This window comes from Staurois parvus, unplaced genomic scaffold (genome assembly GCF_062004578.1).
Source record: "Staurois parvus isolate SC_StPar_1 unplaced genomic scaffold, SC_StPar_1.0 ptg000105l, whole genome shotgun sequence".
Lineage (NCBI taxonomy): Eukaryota > Metazoa > Chordata > Amphibia > Anura > Ranidae > Staurois > Staurois parvus.
In genome coordinates, this window is record NW_028317901.1 from 1757270 (window position 1) to 1777160 (window position 19891).

The 19891-nt window shown below is 40.7% G+C and overlaps 1 protein-coding gene across 1 annotated transcript in view; it reads left to right on the top strand.

Moving 5' to 3' along the window:
* Positions 1 to 19633, top strand: part of SEMA7A (semaphorin 7A (JohnMiltonHagen blood group)) — a 77588-nt gene extending 57955 nt beyond the window's left edge. Inside the window, exons 12-14 of the mRNA XM_089671374.1 lie at positions 1654 to 1805; positions 8507 to 8553; positions 9748 to 19633. Of these exons, the coding sequence (XP_089527500.1) occupies positions 1654 to 1805; positions 8507 to 8553; positions 9748 to 10094 (546 nt within the window). The 3' untranslated portion in view covers positions 10095 to 19633. The remainder of the gene's footprint in view (positions 1 to 1653; positions 1806 to 8506; positions 8554 to 9747) is intronic.
* Positions 19634 to 19891: the final 258 nt, after the last annotated feature.

A 19891-nucleotide genomic window follows, 5' to 3' on the forward strand; every position in this document is an offset into this window, starting at 1 on the left:
CTCACTGTGGAACTTAAGGGGTTAATCCCTTGCAGTGTGTAAAAAAGGATGTTTGATCCTGTCTTCTCTGATCCTTCCCTTCTTCCACAGCCCCCAATCCATTTGCTGATAGATCAGAACCTTTGGGGAAAGCTGCACATGCTCAGTTTGGTGTGTATTTCTAGAGAGTTTTTTTATTTCTTGGGAAAGTGCATGTGATCAACATTGGGCCAATCAGAGCTGTCCAGACAGGGGGTCAAGGGTTATGCAATCTCATAGGACAATCAGGGGAAAATGTCAACTTCTACAAGCTTTAAAGTGGTTGTAAAAGCTTTACCTTCATGCATTCTATGCATGAAGGTATATAACCTTCTGTGTGCAGCAGCTCCCCCAGCTGCCTCAATACTTACCTGAGCCTCATCGTGATCCAGCGATGTGAATGACAGCCTGTACTGTCATGGGTCTCTGCCTCCTCATTGGCTGAGACAGCAAGCCATTGGCCCCCACTGCTGTCAATCACAGCCAGTCAGCTAATGAGGAGAGAGAGGGGTGGGGCCAAGCTGCTTGCTTTGGGGGCACCCCACAGACAGGAGGAGCCAGGAGAGCCTGTGGAGGACCCAAGACGACGAGGATCCAGGATGTTCTGTGCAAAACCACTGTACACAGCAGTCAAGTATAGACATGTTTGTTGTTTTACAAAAAAAAAAAAAAAATGAACCTGTAGAATCGCTTTAACCAGTGCTCTACTGGACGCTGATAGCAGTCACAAGACTTGCTTTTCCATGTTCTGTGTACTGTGGGAGACAAGATATAGTGAATGCATGGTCCTGGGTTTAATAACACTTTAACCCCTTGGTGCCGGCACCTCCTGGCCCTTTAAGGGTTTCAGAAGCCGGGAGGTAAGGCGGGGTTTAGAGTCATGTGACCGCCGTGACACGCCGTCACATGATCGAGAAAGGTCCTGATCGAAAGAGGAGATCGGGACCTTTCCGTGAGTACCGCGATCCCAGGACATACGTTTTCCTTAATTGCAGGCAAATGTGCGGCCGCTGTGCATCAAGGCCCAGACGCCGGGAGGCTGCACATTTGCGTGTGGCCGGCATTGAGGTTAAGGACCAGTTCATAACACATGCAGTCCAGTGCATTTTCTGCATCAAAAAACACATTGACAGTAGGTTACATGGTTTCCAGTGGCATAGTTCACACCAGTGCGGTCAGTTCCACTGCGTTCCAGTTCCAGAGAAAAAAGTAGAACATGCTGCATTTTTTCTGCACTGAACTGTACTGGAACGCAGTAAAACACATAAAACATGCAACTGAACGCACCAAAAATGAACATGTCCTTATTTAAGTTGAAAAAAAAAAAAGGGAGGGGGAAAAAATTAACCAGAACGCATCAAAAACGCACTGGAACGCATCAAATGCACATACTCATTCTGCTTTCTCTGGAAGTTTTACACATCACATTATGAAAGCCAGTAATCCCCACAAGTCTCCTATTTCTTGATCATCGTTGTTCATATTGTATGATTCATATACACTACACAGTATTTCACAATCAGTAATAGAGAAAAATGTGTGGGATGTGACACGGATAAAGTTACGTAGCTCAACATACAGTAAATATCATTGATTCATTTGCTGACCGTTGTGTGTGTGTTTTTTTTTTAACAGCATGTGTTGTATGTGGGAACTACTCATGAATTTTCCAAACTCCATCTGGATGACTGCAGAGCTTATAACAAAAGCTGTGCAGACTGCCTCTTATCAAGAGATCCATATTGTGGCTGGTATGGCGGAAAATGTCAGTCTATTCTGAATAAACGGTATGTGTCATATCCTGTGCCTGCTCCTATAACACTTTGTGTTTTCTTTCATTGATTTAGGCTACTCTTAGCTGCATTTTTCTTGAGCAATTTCGGCTTCTAAAAAACACATTACAAAGGCACAGTTAAATGAAACCTCTTTCTATGGCAGTGGTTCTTAACCTTGTTGGAGGTACTGAACCCCACCAGTTTCATATGCGCATTCACCGAACCCTTCTTAATTGGAAAAATAAAATATGATTTTTAAAATTCAAAACATAGGTATATATTTATACATAGGTGCACAAAATGAACAAAACCGTTAAGAACAAAGTACAAAACCATTAAAACATGATTTTCACACAAAAACAAAAACAGAATAATGAATATTTACTGCACGAATCATATGAGTCGGGTGTGGGTCTTCACCTCCGCCGAACCCGCGAGACTGACTCACCAAACCCCTGGGGTTCGATCGAACCCAGGTTAAGAACCACTGTTCTATGGTGATACCCTTTCATTTGCAATGGTCTTTGTCTATTACCTGCTGGAAGCTACATTGCTGCATACAAGCAAAGGCTTACTTCTAATTAAAAGGAACTAACAGCTATTCTTGTCACATGTCTAAGGAGCAGCTGTTCTTATTTCTGCTTTTGAGTTGCAGGGTTACTAAAGATTAGGGACTAACCTTTAACCTTTTCTCATGTATCATAATGTAATATAAATGCTAGCAGCTGCACCTTTCCACCTCCCAATATCTATGCTAACTAACTGTGTAAAAAAAAAAAAAATTATATATATATATATATATATATATATATATATATATATATACATATACAGTTGCAAGAAAAAGTATGTGAACCCCTTGGGATTACGTGGAGTTTTGCATGAATTCAGCATAAAATGTGCTCTGAACCTCATCTAAGTCACAACAATAGAAGAACACAGTCTGCTGAACATAATACTACACAAACATTAGATGTTGCCATGGTTTAATTGCACATAACATGTACACATTCACAGTGCAGGGAGGAAAAAGTATGTGAGGCCCTAGGTTAATGACTTCTCCCAGAGCTAATTGGAGCCAGGAGTGAGCCAACCTTGACTCCAATCAGTGTGATGATATTGGATGTGTTGCTGACAGCTGTCCTGCCCCTAAAAAACACACACCTGTTTTGGGTTTACTGGTTTCAAGAAGCACTGTCTGATGTGAACCATGACTCGCAGAAAAGAGCTCTCAGAAGACCTACGATCAAGAATTGTTGACTTGCATGAAGCTGGAAAGGGTTACAAAAGTATCTCCAAAAGCCTTGATGTTCATGTGTCCACGGTAAGACAGACTGTCTAGAAATGGAGAAAGTTTAGCACTGTTGCTACTCTCCCTAGGCATGGTCGTCCTGTAAAAATGACTGCAAGAGCACAGCGCAGAATGCTGCATGAGGTAAAGAAGAATCCCAGAGTGTCAGCTAAAGACCTACAGAAATCTCTGGCACATGCTAACATTTTTGTTGACACATCTACAATAAGGAAAACATTAAACAAGAATGGAGTACATGGGAGGACACCAGTGAGGAAGCCATTGCTGTCCAAAAAGAATATTGCAGCACGTTTGAAGTTTGCAAAAGAGCACCTGGATGTTCCACAGCACTACTGGCAAAATATACTGTGGACAGATGAAACCAAGATTGAGTTGTTTGGGAAGAACACACAACACTATGTGTGGAAAAAAAAAGGCACAGCACACCAACATCAAAACCTCATCCCCACTGTGAAACATGGCGGAGGGAGCATCATGGTTTGGGGCTGCTTTGCTGCCTCAGGGCCTGGACGGATTGTTGTCATTGATGGGAAAATGAATTCCAGAGTTTATCAAGACATTTTGCAGGAAAACGTACGACCATCTGTCCGCCAACTGAAGCTCCGCAGAGGATGGGTGATGCAACAAGACAATGACCCAAAGCATACAAGTAATTCAACAAAACAATGGCTGCAACAGCACAGAATACACCTTCTGGAGTGGCCCAGTCAGAGTCCTGACCTCAACCCGATTGAAATGCTGTGGCATGACCTTAAGAGAGCTATTCACACCAGACATCCCAAGAATATTGCTACACTGAAACAGTTTTGTGAAGAGGAGTGGCCCAAAATGACTCCAGATCGTTGTGCAGGTCTGATCTGCAACTACAGGAAACGTTTGGTTGAGGTTATTGCTGCCAAAGGAGGGTCAACCAGTTATTAAGTCCAAAGGTTCACATACTTTTTCCTCCCTGCACTGTGAATGTTTACATGTTATGTGCAATTAAACCATGGCAACATGTAATGTTTGTGTAGTATTATGTTCAGTAGACTGTGTTCTTCTATTGTTGTGACTTAGATGATGTTCAGAGCACATTTTATGCCCAATTCATGCAAAACTCCACGTAATCCCAAGGGGTTCACATACTTTTTCTTGCAACTGTATATACACACACACACACACACACACATACATATACATATATATACACATACATACATATACATATATATATACACATACATACATACACACACACACTTTTTTTTTAGGCGTTCCTGTCCGGTCATGTGATCCAGCTCTTCAGTGCCATCCATTACTATTATTATTATACAGGATTTATATAGCGCCAACAGTTTTCTCAGCGCTTTGCAATATAAAGGGAGACAATACAGCAACGATAGAGTTCAATACAAGAGGGTTGGGAGGGCCCTGCTCCTTGGAGCTTGCAATCTAAGAGGGAGGGGCTGGTGGTACAAAAGGTAATAACTGTGGGGGATGGACTGGTAGGAGGAATAGAAGATTCCATTATTAGCGGAAGGTGGGATAGGCTTCACTGAAGAGATAGGTTTTCAGAGATCTCCTAGAAGTGGGCAGATTAGGCGATAGTCATATAGATTGGGGTAGAGAGTTCCAGAGCATGGTGAGGCTCTGGAGAAGTCCCGGAGATGAGCATGGGAGGAGGAGACAAGAAGCTAGAGAGCAGGATGTCATGGGAGGTGCAGAGAGGACGGTTTGGGTGATATTTGGAGTCAAGATTGGTGATGTAATTTGTGGTAGAGTTATAAATGGCTTTATATGTTATTGTTAATGTTTTGCATTTTTTTTTTTTTTGGCAATGGGAAGCCAGTGGAGGGATTGGCAGAGAGGGTTGGCAGATATGGAATGGTTAGTAAGGTGGATGAGTCTGGCAGCAGCATTCATGATAGACTGAAGAGGGGATAACCTGTGATTAGGTAGGCCAATGAGGAGGGAGTTACAATAGTCAAGGCCAGAGATGACAAGGGAGTGAATAAGTTGCTAGTGGTTTCAGAGGCGAGGGCCGTAGATAAGGGGGTACCACCAGTCCTCCTGTACAGTGCCCAGGCCATCAGGGGGGCCCAGGAAGCAGGGTGCATCAAAGAGGGTGGTCGGCAGCTGAAAGCTGGCTTTTTCTCCTCTCCATCTTGCCAGCTTTCTGCTGCAGCAGAGAGAGCCACACAGAGGATCAGTTCCAGTAATTGCACCCCTGCCGCACCAATCAACCTCACTCTGTACCATACATTTGCCCCTGCTGCCCAGGCCCTCCTGTGTGCTCCCACCCCCGCAGTGCTCTCAGCTTCCTTCCTCTCCTTCATGCTGGCAGCTGTAAGCACACAATAGGATCTTTCAGAATGGACAGCGGGGGGAAGGGTCAAGTAAATATGTCACATTTACCAGCTCCTTCCTTTCATGAACACAATGAGTGATCACTACCGATCATTCACCGTATTCATTCATGACTGAAGCATAGTAAATTGTGTTTATTTGGGGAGGGGAGGGTTCACTTTCAGGTTGACTGTATGAGGTCCCGTGGTTTCTAACAGCAGCCTTGTCCATGGAAAATTCAAGCAGGAGTGCTGACAATATATGGGCCCATAAAGTAAAAAACTGAGCAGGCAGGTAGGCTGTCTCCTCTTCAATAAAATGCCCCTACCTGCCTGCTTGCTGTCTGCTCTGGAACTGTAAACTGGGCTGCGTATGCTTACAGTACTGGGGTTGGTCTCCAAGTGCCAGGATGACAATCTCCTGTGCATGCGCAGGAGTGACATCATCCCCCATCAACCAATGAAGAGGCCCGGAGACTGGCACACAGAAGAACATGCTGAAGCAGGACCGTTGGACAGGTAAGTAAGGAGACTTTAAGGAGGAAAAAAAGCACCTCTAAGTGTAATATGTAATGGTATTTATTTGGAAACAATGTAAAAGCACTCACACTGTATTAAAATTAAGACATCTCAAGTGAATGGAATGGTAGCCAAGTCCTCGCTGCTCTGACCACGTCTGCACTACTGAAGACTATGGATGTCACAGAGAAGCCGGCCGGTGTGTGGAGTCTCTGAAGATAGCGTCCGGAGTGCACCTAGAAGCGCAATGTCGGCGTCAGCGTGATGACGTATGGGAGACCAGTATGCAAAGCGACGCGTTTCGGAGCATGTGCTAAACCACTAAGGGCGGAAGTGTGCTCCCTTATCAAGCTGAAGACGGAGGCCGTAGTCAATATATATATATATGTAAGTGGCGGTTGTGCATAACACCCTTAGTGGTTTAGCACAGGCTCCGAAACGCGCCGCTTTGCATGCTGGTCTCCCATACATCATGCTGATGCCGACGTTGTGCACCAAGGTGCACTCCAACGCCATCTTCAGAGACTCCACATGCCGGCCGGCTTCTCTGTGACATCCATAGTCTCCGGTAGTGCGGACGTGGCCTGTGCAGCAAGGAATCGGCCATCATTCCATTCACTTGAGCCTTCTCAATTTTAATACACTGAGTGCTTTTACATTGTTTCCAAAAAAATACCATTACATATTACACTTAGAGGAGTTTTGTTTTCTTCCTTATTCCTAAACAGAGCCTGCTACAGTTAGAAGAGCTTGCCCTAGTGCTATTTGGGCCAGGGGCGGACTGACCATTTGGAAACTCGGGCACTGCCCGAGGGCCTGGGGTCAGTAGGGGGCCCCATAAGATGCCCCTGGTACCTTTTTCATAGGCTTTTTTGAGTTTGGTCAAGGACACAGGGGCCCCATGATCCCCTATTGCCCGGGGGCCCCATGAGTTGTCAGTCCGCCCCTGATTTGGACTCATTTATGACATTGGACTTTTATATATTTATCTTGTGCCCCTTGCCAATAGGATTTGGGGATCTGTATGCGCTGATTTCCTCTGCTTCAAGTAAGGAGACTTTAGCTCATCTAACTCTTATGGGTGACATCACTGCTTCAGGATTTACTAGCTGTTGTTGGAGTACTCCCTCCTTTCCAGCAAAGAACCGGCAAAAATTTACTAAGTAGAGTGTGTCCTTGCCACTTGGTAATAATAAAAGCATGGCAATATCTTCCTACACTGCAGTTCCCTATTTAGGTTAGCAGAGGTGGATTTTACTACCATGAATAACTGTACTTTACATATAAAAGCTGTTCTTTTTATTGTATTGTTAACCACTTCCAGTCTGGGCCAATTCTGACGTTTCTCACATACGTGTTATAATCAGCATTTGTTTGCTAGAAAATTGCTTAGAACCCCAAAACATTATATATTTTCTGAAAGCAGAGGACCTAGAGAATAAAATGGTGATTGTTGCAATTTTTATGTTGCATGAATTGTTCACAGCCATTTATCAAATGCAAATTTTCAGGAAAAAGTACACTTTAATGCATTTTAGTGCATTTTAATGCACACAAACAAAATATACCCAATTTTCGGGTATACCCAATCAAAGATGATGTTGCGTCAAGTAAATAGATCCTAGACCTGTCAAGATTTGACCTTTTTCTTGACCATGAAATGGCAATAAGCTACAGTACCTAAACTCTCCATAGGTGATCTTTTAAAAGTCTTTACAAGTTACACGTTTAGAGTGAGTGAGTGAGTATGTGAGCTCTGGTGATAGAATTGTTGCTCTCACTTTGATGTTTGCTATAATACCTGACGTGGGGGGCAGTCACTGTTTACATATGCATGTTGAACTTACGTGCGGGTTCGCATTTGCCTGTGAGCATGGGGGAACATGCGTACTTTAGTTTTTTTTAAGGTTGTATTATTTTATTTTTATTTTTTTACACTGTTTCTTTAAATGTTTTTTGGATCAACGTTATTGCTGTCACAAGGGATGAACAATATCCCTTGTGAGAGCATAGGCAGTGACAGGTACTCTTTACGAAGAGATCTGTTAAACCCCTGATCTCTCCTATGCTCTCATAAACATCTGATCAAACCAATATCAGTTTGATCAGATGCTTGCCTAGCCAGTAATGGGCTAGTAGGCACACAACTGTAACCGGAAGTGACATAATACATATTGCTTCTTGCTTCATTTGTCACAGAAGAGGGGAAGGAACAGATATTCCTCTCCTCCTCGGTCTACAGCTGTCCCACTGAATGTAGCAATGGCGGCAGTGGGGGGGCTTCTGTGCCCGGTAAAAGTGATCAGACAGCTGTGAGCTGCTCAGATCACTTTTACTAGAAAGAGGATGACTGGATCTAAAGAAATTGCAGCTGTAGCCATGATCCTGGTATACCCACTTGTTTCCTAGCCTAGTATGGGTATGTACTAGGGACAGGAAGTGGTTGAATCAGTTTGATTGCTTTTGTGTTTTATTGTATTGTTTCAGGAATTGTTTTTACTCTTTCATTGCTTTTATTACACATGAGGAACTTATGTTTCTTGTTTCCTCTTTTAAAGCGTTAAGCCATTATTGAATTTGACCCTGGGAGCCACATGTGAGCTGAGTAAGTACCACTTATATACAGGGTAATAATCAAAAGTGTATCTAAATGTTTGAGGACCCAATGCAACATGTGAACCACGGTCAGCACCACGTTACGAGATAAGTGGGGCCAGAGCAAGGGTCACCTCAGCAGGCCGTCGCTAGTTATTTAAAGTAATATTTATATTGTGCATTTCAAACAACTTTCATCTTTGAGGGTTATTTGACACTTTGGAGGTTTGCAGAAGGAAATTCAACAGTACTATTAAAGCAGGCGTACAGTATGTTAAAGTTTTACTAAACCCACAACAGTAAAATCAGTCTGTATATGCAGTAAAGCATGCTTCTTATACGCACTTTGGAACCTAAGGGGTTAATCTTTTGCATTGTGTAAAAAAGGTGGTTTGATCCTGTCTTCTCTGATTCTCCCCTTCTTTTAATGTCCCCAATCCATCTGCTATACTTAGAGCAGCAGTGGCAAGACTGCACACGCTCTGTTTGGTGTGTATTGCTAGAGAATTTTTTTTTTTTGGGAGGGTACATGTGATCAGAGCAGGGCCAATCAGCAGTGTTCAGACAGAGGGTCAGGGGTTATGCAGCTCCACAGGACAGTCAGAGGGGAATGCAAACTCCTCCTGCAAGCTTTAGCCAGTGCTCAGCTGGACACTGATAGAAGTCATAAGACTGCTATATGATGCTGATGAGAAAAGGTATTTAGCAGTTTATATTTACTAAAATAATTGCATTTCCATGTTCTGTGTGCTGTGGAAAACTGGATATAGTAAATGCAGGGTCATGGGTTTAGTGACACTTTAAATGTTCCTTCTGTAATTTGTCAATGCTGTTAATGTGATAACAACAATGTTTTATTTTGAAAGTTTAATTAAACAGTTTTTTTTCTTTATTCATGTGGAAGAAAATGGGTACTAGTCCAGTGATCTGGTATTAAACTAGCAAAAGTACTTCAAACCCTTCTGCTATGGGGATTATAGCCATTTTACAATAGACTGGTATATCCTAATAGGCAGTGTCAGGCAATTTATTAACATAAATTCCATTGTCTCATCTGTAAAAGACAGGCATAGTGCCCACAAGCCATATGGCACAGCACAGGCCATAGTGTTCACAACCCCCTATTTCCCTCTAGCAGCGACTAAGGTTTATTCTCAATGTAGTGTCTCTTTAAATCTAACTACAAAGTTTCTTTTTTATCTAGACTCCAAATCTCTGCCTCAAAAAGGAAGTCTGTCACCATCTTCAAATGAAAATAAAGAGCTACCGCCGTCTGTCTATTGTATAACATGCCCAGCAGAATCAAAGCAAGCCACCTATTACTGGACATATGGTGACCACAAGGAAAGTTGCACCCCACACAATGGCAAATGCAACTTGTTCTTTGACAATATCAAAGCCAATGGAGAATACAGATGTATAGAAGAAGAACATTCAAGAAAACGTTTGGTATCAGAGTATATTTTTCCTTTGGAAAATAGCTCCTCGATGATGAGAAATGGCTGGCTGGTGGCACTAGTAATTTCAGTGTGTATCACAATATCCATTTGATGCCCCTGAAAATAGCTGAGATTTCCCAGCCTAAGCCACCACTGATATATGGTATTGAATTGCAAAGATGGAATGAGCTGGGAGATAACGCAAACATGGAAAGGTCTAAACATGATGGGAATCCGACATATGAATGATACAGTGCCTTGAAAAAGGTATTCACACCCCTTGAAATTTTCCACATTTTGCCATGTTACAACCAGAAACATAAATGTATTTTATTGGGATTTTATGTGATAGACCAACACAAAGTGGCACAAATCACAATAAAACACATGTGGAAAATTTCAAGGGGTATGAATACTTTTTCAAGGTACTGTATTTGACTACTGGCCACATTCAGGTCTATTCATATCTCAAAGATCTTATCAGACTTTTCTTCTAAGATCTTGTGGCCGAAGGGCAGGGTAAGGCTGACCATAGACGGGACGTTTATCGGACGAATTGTCAGCCAATAAACGAAAAATCGGTCGTTGCTGCCACCAATGCTTATGAAAAACATCTGTTTTTCATAGATTTTACAGCATGACCGATAAAAAGAAAGGACAAGAACCGTGAAAATCGGCTGACAACATTGCCCCACTAACGGTGTGAATATCGGCCGATTTTTCATTCGATCGACAATTTGATTGATAAATGTCCCATCTATGGCCTGCATTAGGGTATACCGTGGTCTAAAATATACTCACGGAAAGCATAACCATTTAATGTGAATGAATACTGTACATTTGCAGATGTCAATAACTATTTAAAATCATAATTTGATCTTATCCAGTAAACATTGGTCAAACAGAAGCAGCTAATATACAATGCTAATAAATATGAGTGATAGCTTTAGGTATCTAGTAGTATTTAGGTATAGTTTAAATCCAACGTGGGGAAAGTGAATAGCTGTAGCTGAATAGCTGTAATGAAGGGCTATTTGCCCTTCATAAATGTGTCCTTTGTGTGGACAGATAACAGCTACTTTTTAAATAGCTTTTTCACATTTGCAGCACAGTTGAAAAGCAGGAATGAGTGAACTTTCTTGCTATACAAAAACTATTTTTGTGCTGTAGTAGAGACAGGGACGGACTGACAACTCATGGGGTCCCCGGGCAATAGGGGATCATGGGTCCCCTGTGTCTTTGCCCAAACTCAAAAAAGCCTATGAAAAAGGTACCAGGGGCATCTCATGGGGCCCCCTACTGACCCCGGGTTTCCAAATGGTCAGTCCGCCCCTGAGTAGAGACCTCCAGCAGTTTCCAGTCCTCTGTGGTTTACCTACATGGAAGACAAGGAGAAAAGATATAAGGATTTTCTCTTTAAAACTGTGAAATGCTCTTTATGGGAAAAGTTCTCATACTTGAGGAATCCTTAAAAGTAAACATGTAGTCCGACTTATAGCATTAAGCTCTCCCTGGATAGCAGGAATATATATTGTAGTCCTAAGACATATCCCCCAACTTTTTGAGAAGGAAACGAGGGACACTTAGTAGCAAAAGTATCTAGGCATAGGACACATCCCCTGGCACGCCCCTTAAAGGATACTTATACAAAAAAAATGTGTTAGTTAAACCCACAAGTGCTTTTTTTTACCACTATTATTTATTCATATTGGCTTTTGAAATGTACAAATACAGAAATTTAAAATTTGAATGAAAGGTTTAGCACTGGGAAACACTTTTTGAAAGATAAATAGTGCATTTTATATACAACTTTTATATACAACTATATAGATCAGACCAAAATGAGAGATGAATGAGGAGGAAAGAGGGACTTTGCTCCAAATCAGGGACAGTCCCTCGAAATCAGGGACAGTTGGGAGCTATGCCTAAGAGTATAGACCTTGCTAAGAAAATAACTAATAAATCCAAACTACAATTGTTTGAAATGTGTTGACCTTTACGTGTTTGTAGTTTTAACTCCTGGCAAACAAAGAGGTTTGGATTTTAGCCCCTAGGCTGAAACCAATGTTTTTCTTTGCCTAGAAGACACCCTGCTACCAGACCATTAATTCTATCAAAAATCTTCTCATAAGATTATACAGTATGTAAAAGTCATGTATTTTATGCATGTTATTTACCTGTAAAAGGCCTGGGTGTCACCATCTTGGATGTGATGGCTGCATCGCCAGTAGACTCAAAACTGTCACTCAAATCACACTCTATTGTTTTTCCCTTTACACCTCTTATGGCTACTACATAAATAGTAAACATTTCAAATACTTGATTCTGGAGCTTTTATCTAGAATCACAAAGTTGTTGACAGGGTCTCCCTTGCTTTCCCAACTGAGTTTGCCTGGTATTAAGTTGCTCAAATGTTATGATATGCCTACTTTAGCCATACCTAAGAGATCTGGCAACCTAAGAAGTTGTGGTAGCACTAAGAGTTAGTGTAGAAGAATGTATTATTCACCACCATATGGTGTTCACATTCCAAGGAGCTTGACTTATTACTTTGTGTTTGACTACAAGTTTACTTTGAGCCATAACTACCAGCTCTGGTACTCGGTGTCTTATTATGTACCAATGCTTTCTTGTATGGTAGTCCTGTGATGTGATGGTGGCCCAATGGCAATGTAACTTGCCATCATCTATTCCATTACTTTAAACTGGGGCCCAGTAATGTATATGCATTAAACTGCACTAAACAGCAATGGCCATGATAACGTTAAACCTATTTTTGTATTTTTGTTTATGCACTGTGGACAGATTGAATTTTGTTAAGAGTATTGGAAACAGAATATTAGAAAAAAACAGGCTATTTAATGTGTTAATCTGAGAAAAGAGCTTGCAAAGATGTACTGTCTAAGTATGCAAGTATGAGCAGCTCCTGATGGTACTGCTTACAAACAGTGCATGAACAAGTAGGAGCGGGGGGAAGAATCAAGCCATCTCATAGGGAATTTTTCAAAAAGTTATAAAAAAATCTCACTACTAAAATGAGCACCTCCCTGCCCCTTATTATTTCTTAGGAAATCAGATATCGCCCAGTAACCACAAATCATGCTAGTAATCAGTAGCATTTTGGTAATTATCAACCTGTCTATGACCACCCATAGTTGACTTATATTTATTTGAATCACAGAAGCAGTAGCAAGCCAGAAAAGTCAAAGAACTGTGTGCTGCCTCAAGTTGAGAAATATATGCCCTAAAATATGTGATCTGATAGGAAGCACCACATCTGCTGCCATAAGTCCTGCCTCAAAGGTTTGTCCTCTTTTTCTTGCTGAGGGGTGGAAAACACCATGACTGAACTTACCCTTGTAAAACAATTCTTTTGCTGATATGTTTAACTGGATGTAATTTTTATATGATTTTTATTTATTTAAAAAAAGTAATCATTTGTCTATTTATGATTGTTTTTTCACAATGCCTGTATTGTTTTATGTTTGGTGAGTATTTTACTACTGCTGTATAGTTATAATTTTCATCCTTTTTTAGGCACTAACACAATTGACCAGAATGTTTAGTGACTCATATAGTGATGTTCCTGTGGGGCATTTAAAGAGAAAAATATATTCCTAAAACATACCATCAGTAGAACATGCTACCAACCATTTTAGAAAAAAAAAAAACATTTTGCATGCCACAATTGTGGGCAGTATTTCCTGTGCTATGTGAAAATGTGATACTCCCTGTGGCTGTCACTAACATTTCAGCACAATTTGTTATGCAATATTTATGAAGTTATAGAAATCCCGTCCTTAAGGAGAATGCTTGGCTAAACTATTCAAAACGCTACTGTAGCCACCAAAACACACCACATTCCAGGGCATGGAAAAAGTAGATATGCCCCTTGTCTATCATGCAGTGCTAAGGGTTTGCATGACCTAATGCCAGGTGCAAGTGCTTTGGTAGGGTGAGGGAGCATGCCTTATTCCCTTGCTACTGACAGTACGCATATATGTGGCCTCGCAGAAGTAGGCCTTTATCCGTGGGGCCGCATATATATGTGTATCTGTTTTTGTATTGGGTGTGCACCATTCATTGTGCTCCCAGCACAGAGACTGGGGTCTCATCGGTAGCCCCGGGTCCCGTACTAATGATTAAGAACCAGGACTCCCAGTTCTGGTTCACCTGGTCACTGTGATAGCCTCTGATTGGCTACCACAGTGATCAGTCACTGTGCAGCCCGCCCCTGTGTTTACTTTCTCTCTGAATGGAGTGAGAGATACATTGTATCTCTCCTTTTCAGGGAGAAAGATGTAAACAAAACAAGTGTGTAAAAAATAAAACTGAAAGAAAAAATAGCAAGATAAAGGTTTGATCTAGGTCAGTGCAAGGGTTAGTGTTTGGGTCAAGTAAGGGTCACAGGTTGGGGGCAAGGAACATGGTCAGTATATTTTGGGCAGAATTTAAAAAAACAAAAAATTTTTTAAAGTAGTGTCAGCATGTTTTAGGTTGGGTAAAAAAAGCAAAATGTGCACTATTGATTCTGGACTGTACTACAGGTACAAACAACAACTAAAATACACATACAGTTAGGTCCATATATATTTGGACACAGGCACAATTTTCTTTCCTCAGAATGTACCAAACTGTTGATATGGCCACTCCTAATGTTGCTGTTATCTCTCTGATGGATTTGTTTAGTTTTTGAAGCCTTACAATGGCTTCTTTCATTTGCATGGACAGATTCTTTGAATGCATGATGCACAGCAATAGATTCCAAATGCAAATACCACACTTAGAAGCAACTCCAGACCTTTTACCTGCTTAATTGATGAAGAAATAACAAAGGAGTAGCCCACACCTGGCCATGAAACAGCTTTTGATTCAATTGTCCAAATACTTTTGGTCCCTTGAAAAAGGGGGAATGGCTGCTCTTAAGACTGTAATTCCTAAACCCTTCCTCCAATTTGGATGTGCACTTTCAGCCCATATCCATTATATAACTATAACTTGAATATGTATTGGTAAATACCTGAAAAAAACTAAAAAATTGTGCCTGTGTCCAAACATATATGGACCTAACTGTATATGGCATCGCTGCGATCGCCAGAAGCAGAATTTTTTAATGTTGTTTTTTGGTGGTAGGTTATGGTAGTAGCAAAAAATATACAGATAAAATTAAAAAATGATTTTGTTTTACCATTTTGGGCCAGTTTTCCTTTGATAATAAAAAGAAATCTGGCGGTATCTATTACCATTTATCACCAAAAGAAAGTCCAATTTGTCCTGAAAAAACATGCTATAATCCACCTGTATTCAGAACGTAGTTTCAATGATATGTATGGTTTTACTAACAAATGGTAAAGTTGCAAAACTGTGTTTCGGCATTAGCATTTGTTATATCCTCAGCCACTAAGGGGTTAAACTATATAAATATCACCTTTCACAGTCATTATCTGGACAGCATATTCAGAAGGCTTTAGTAGTGAATTTAGGAAGTATGCAGTAATACTGCAGGCAGGGGCGGACTGACCATTTGGAAACTCGGGCACTGCCCGAGGGCCCGGGGTCAGTAGGGGGCCCCATGAGATGCCCCTGGTACCTTTTTCATAGGCTTTTTTGAGTTTGGGCAAGGACACAGGGGCCCCATGATTCCCTATTGCCCGGGGGCCCCATGAGTTGTCAGTCCGCCCCTGGCTGCAGGTGTGCTAACACAACTTATCAACTGAACCAATTACTGCCATAGCTGACCCCGTGTCTAGTCAGGGCCCCAGGGATGACTGGCAGTGGTTGGAAGGAAGACCTTCTATCCTTACCTGCCCAGCCCACCTATAAGCAGGGAAATTAGGCTGACCAGCCCAATACAATCTGTGTAACATCTCACCCTATCACGGCTGTCAGTTGTAAACATAGAAGCCAGCAAAGGAAGTTTTCAGTTATTCTCTTCCTCTGTGTCTGACTGCAGACACATGGAACAAAGGATGTGAGCAGGGGCGGACTGACAACTCATATGGCCCCCGGGCAATAGGGCATCATGGGGCCCCTGTGTCCTTGCCCAAACTCACAAAAGCCTATGAAAAAAAAAAAGGTACCAGGGGCATCTCATGGGGCCCCCTACTGACCCCAGTGCCCGAGTTTCCAAATGGTCAGTCCGCCCCTGGATGTGAGTAGGAAAATATATTAGATACTTCTTTATTTACAAGTAACAGTGGTGACCAGGTAAGCTGTCACAACAGGTCCTGCACTAATGAAGCTCTGGATGAGGTCAGCCTACACACCAGCACTGGTAATTTTGGTATCTTATAATCATTGTGCACTGTCATTTTGCTGTACATTTTCTATTGCGCACCAGATCATTCCACATGCCTGCAGTCCCTGAAAAATTTCTCTTCAGGAAAGTCTATCCCAACTTCACCTATAAAAAATTACTTTTTCTTTCGCCATCAGCTCATCCCATACAGTAATTACCTTTTGTATCACTTGACCCTCCCTTTTAGATTGTGAGCTCTCATGAGCATGGCCCTCTGATCCCTCTTGTATTGAATTGTATTGTAACTGTACTGCCTCCATTTTTTTTGTAAAGTGCTATGCAAACTGTTGTCACTATATAAATCCTGTATAATAATAATAATAATAATGTCATATATTACCTTTTCCACAACACCATATGTGCGATGCTCTGCAGTACCTATTTCACACTTTCTTTTTATAGATGCCATTCTGTACGTCCCCTAGTCCACGTCACCTCTTTGAACATGACATGTTATTTATTTTCTGTTCAAAACCCCTTATTCTGTATGCCATGCTGTACATTCTTTACTCCACAACCCCTTATTTTGTATGCCTTGCTGTATGTATTCTATTCTGCTCTGCTTCATTCCGGATGATGTGCTGTATGTTCCCTATTCTGAACATGCTCATTATTATTATAATACAGGATTTATAGCACCAACAGTTTGCACAGCACTTTACAATGTGAGGGCAAATAGTTCAGTAACAATAAAATTCAGAAGGCCCTGCTCTCTAGAAGGGGAGGGTCAAGTGAAACAAAAGGTAATAACTGTGGGAGATGAGCTGACAGAGAAAATAAAAGTACAGTTGTTAGGTGGTGGCAGGATAGACTTCTCTGAAGAGAAAAGTTTTCAGAAATCACCTAAAATGGGCAGAGTAGGAGGTAGCTAGACATATTGGGGTAGGGAGTTTCAGAGGATGGGAGAGGCTCGGCAGAAGTCCTGGAGGCGAATATGGGAGGAGATGACAAGAGAGCTAGAAAGCAAGGTCCTAGGAGGAATGAAGAGAATGATTTGGTTGGTATTGTGAGACTAGGCTCATTGTTTAAAGTAGAACTATAGGCCAAATTTTTTTTTTTTCATTTTGGATAGAGTAAGGAAGGGCTATAAGCCCCGTCAGATTTCTTTTCTCCATCTGTGTCCCATTGCAGAGATTTACCTTCGCTTCCTGTCCCATAGCCAAACAGGAAGTGATAGGAAACTCCTGCAAATTAAGGAAATTTATTGGGGACCCCCAGGTCACCAGAACTAGTGTCCTCCTTTGAAGATGTCTCCTCTATTACTTTTCTGGAGACAACCCAAAATTTGGGATTTTCTTTTACTTTCAATGATAATGGTAAACAGGACAAATAGAGAGGATGAAACTCCCCTTTAATGGGGACACAGACAGTAATAAAAACTGATAGGTATTCTAATCCCTCTAAACTTTATCTAAAACTAGAAAAAAAAGTTTTGTCTTTAGTTCTACTTTAAGTCCTGTTGAACATTTTAATTTTAACACTGTATCATTCTGTATGATGTGCTATCCATAATGTAGTCCACACTGACCCTTTCTGTACATAGATCTGTATTTTTTATATCCCTTGCTGACCCATTACCTCAAAATCACTGCTGTGTCTTCCTAGTCTGTTGTAGCCCTAACATGCTAATTAGGGTGTTGTACAGTGGTGGTTTTTTACTTGTTGGGTGGAAGGTGGGCATTAAAATGTTTGATATGAGGGGCCCATCATCATTTTTCCTTTAAACAAACAGTAGAGTTCCTGCCTAAAAAGCATGTCACACATGGAGCCTGCTATTACCTATATTGACTAGAAAACGCTCCTCCCTGTACTTTTCTGAATTCATTTTGCCTCGTTACCCGCTCCTGACTCCTAAACTAAGCCCTGATCAACTATCACTTATCTATTAAATTAGGACTCTTCAGTTGCCATTAAGGGTATCTGTATTGGATAGCAGGTATGCAGGCAGGAAGATAGCCTTGGGTTAAAAGTCATAGAAGTCAGACTAAATCAGAAGGGAGTTTTCTGGCTAATAAAAGGTAATATTCGACACTGTTGTCTACTGTTAGACAGAACTTTAATTTATTTAGTGAAGAATAGATGTAGCTAACAATGCAAATATAACTTACTATGAAAACAAATCAGACTATTTTGTTTAAATTTATGCTTGGTTTAATTTACTTATTACCTACTTCTAAAAAATATTTTTTTCTTGTTTCTAACATTATAAACCCAAATCTTGTAAAATTATCACCTGTTTTTATTTTTTTTAATTATTGATTGTGATATAATTGTACTGATTTCATTGTATATAGTATTACCTTGTCCTGGCTTTTTATATAGTTCTTTATTTTGTTCTGTTAAAAACATCAAACCATGTTTGAATTAAAAGCATGAAAAATGAACATTATCATATACATGCAGGAGCCCAGCTGTATTGTGACATTATTCCAATTATTATACCAGAGATAAAGGCAGTGGTCATTTCTCAGACCTCCAAATGTTATGGGAGCTGTAAGCTGTATGTGGTAGCATAATACACCATGAAGATACAATGTACAATAGTAGATTAAAGTAAGTATCATAACCTGCACCAATGAACCATTTAGCATTTTGAGAAAACTGTGATCGACGCTGTCTGTAAAACTATATTCAATCTTCTTTTCCCCATTCTATATACATTTTTAGTACATAATGACAATAACAGGACAATATTCATGTTAAAGTGGTAGCACTGTTGAAATATATCATAGATAAGATGAACATTCCTTTTCCAGAGTAAGAAAGCTTCACATTTTATGTTTTGGTGTGTGTTGCCCAATGCACAGCAGCCAGCCCTCATTCATTTCTATGATGAATGGACCTTCTTAAGAACCAATGGGTTTGTGCACCAATACACTGTGGAAAACCTAAACTGCATTGAATATTAGCCTGTGTATTGCAGTGTATGAGCAGGATAATTCTAGGTATATTTGGAGGTGAATGGGGCCTTTTCTTTATATCCTGACAGATGTCAAATGTTCTGGAAGTATAGCTGCATCTCCTACGATAGTCTTCAACACCAATGAGAGCATTGATGCATTCTGTTTACTTGCAGGGAGCTCAGTTCACTAAGAAATAACACCTGTTATTTGCTATAATTATTTTTTTTTCAGCCATGTGACTGTTTTTGTAGCAATTATTAGCTTTCATGTGGAAAATGTTGGTCATTAGATCACATAATCATTCTAGTCTATGAAATTTAGCCTTTAGCAAAATAAAATCTTACATCTGTGTTTGCCTCTCAGAAATGTGTTTCTCTTACAACTTTTTGTTCATTAGAAATATATATTTATATTTCAAATAAAGGCATATGCTATTTTTACACTATTAAATGGTTTATTTATATTGATGTATAAAAAAAAAAATAACAGCACTAACGCACAATCTTTAAATGCAACAAGAGTTCAATGGAAAATGGAATGTGCTTCTACGCTACTGTGAGCAAAACTGCCTCAGACCTTTGGGTTCTCTTGCTAAACAAAGATTCCCTCCCACTGTCCACTTCACTTAGACCAGGGGTCTCCAAATTTTCTAAACAAAGGGCAGTTTACTATCCTTCAGATGGGCCGGACCATAGCAAATGGGAGTAA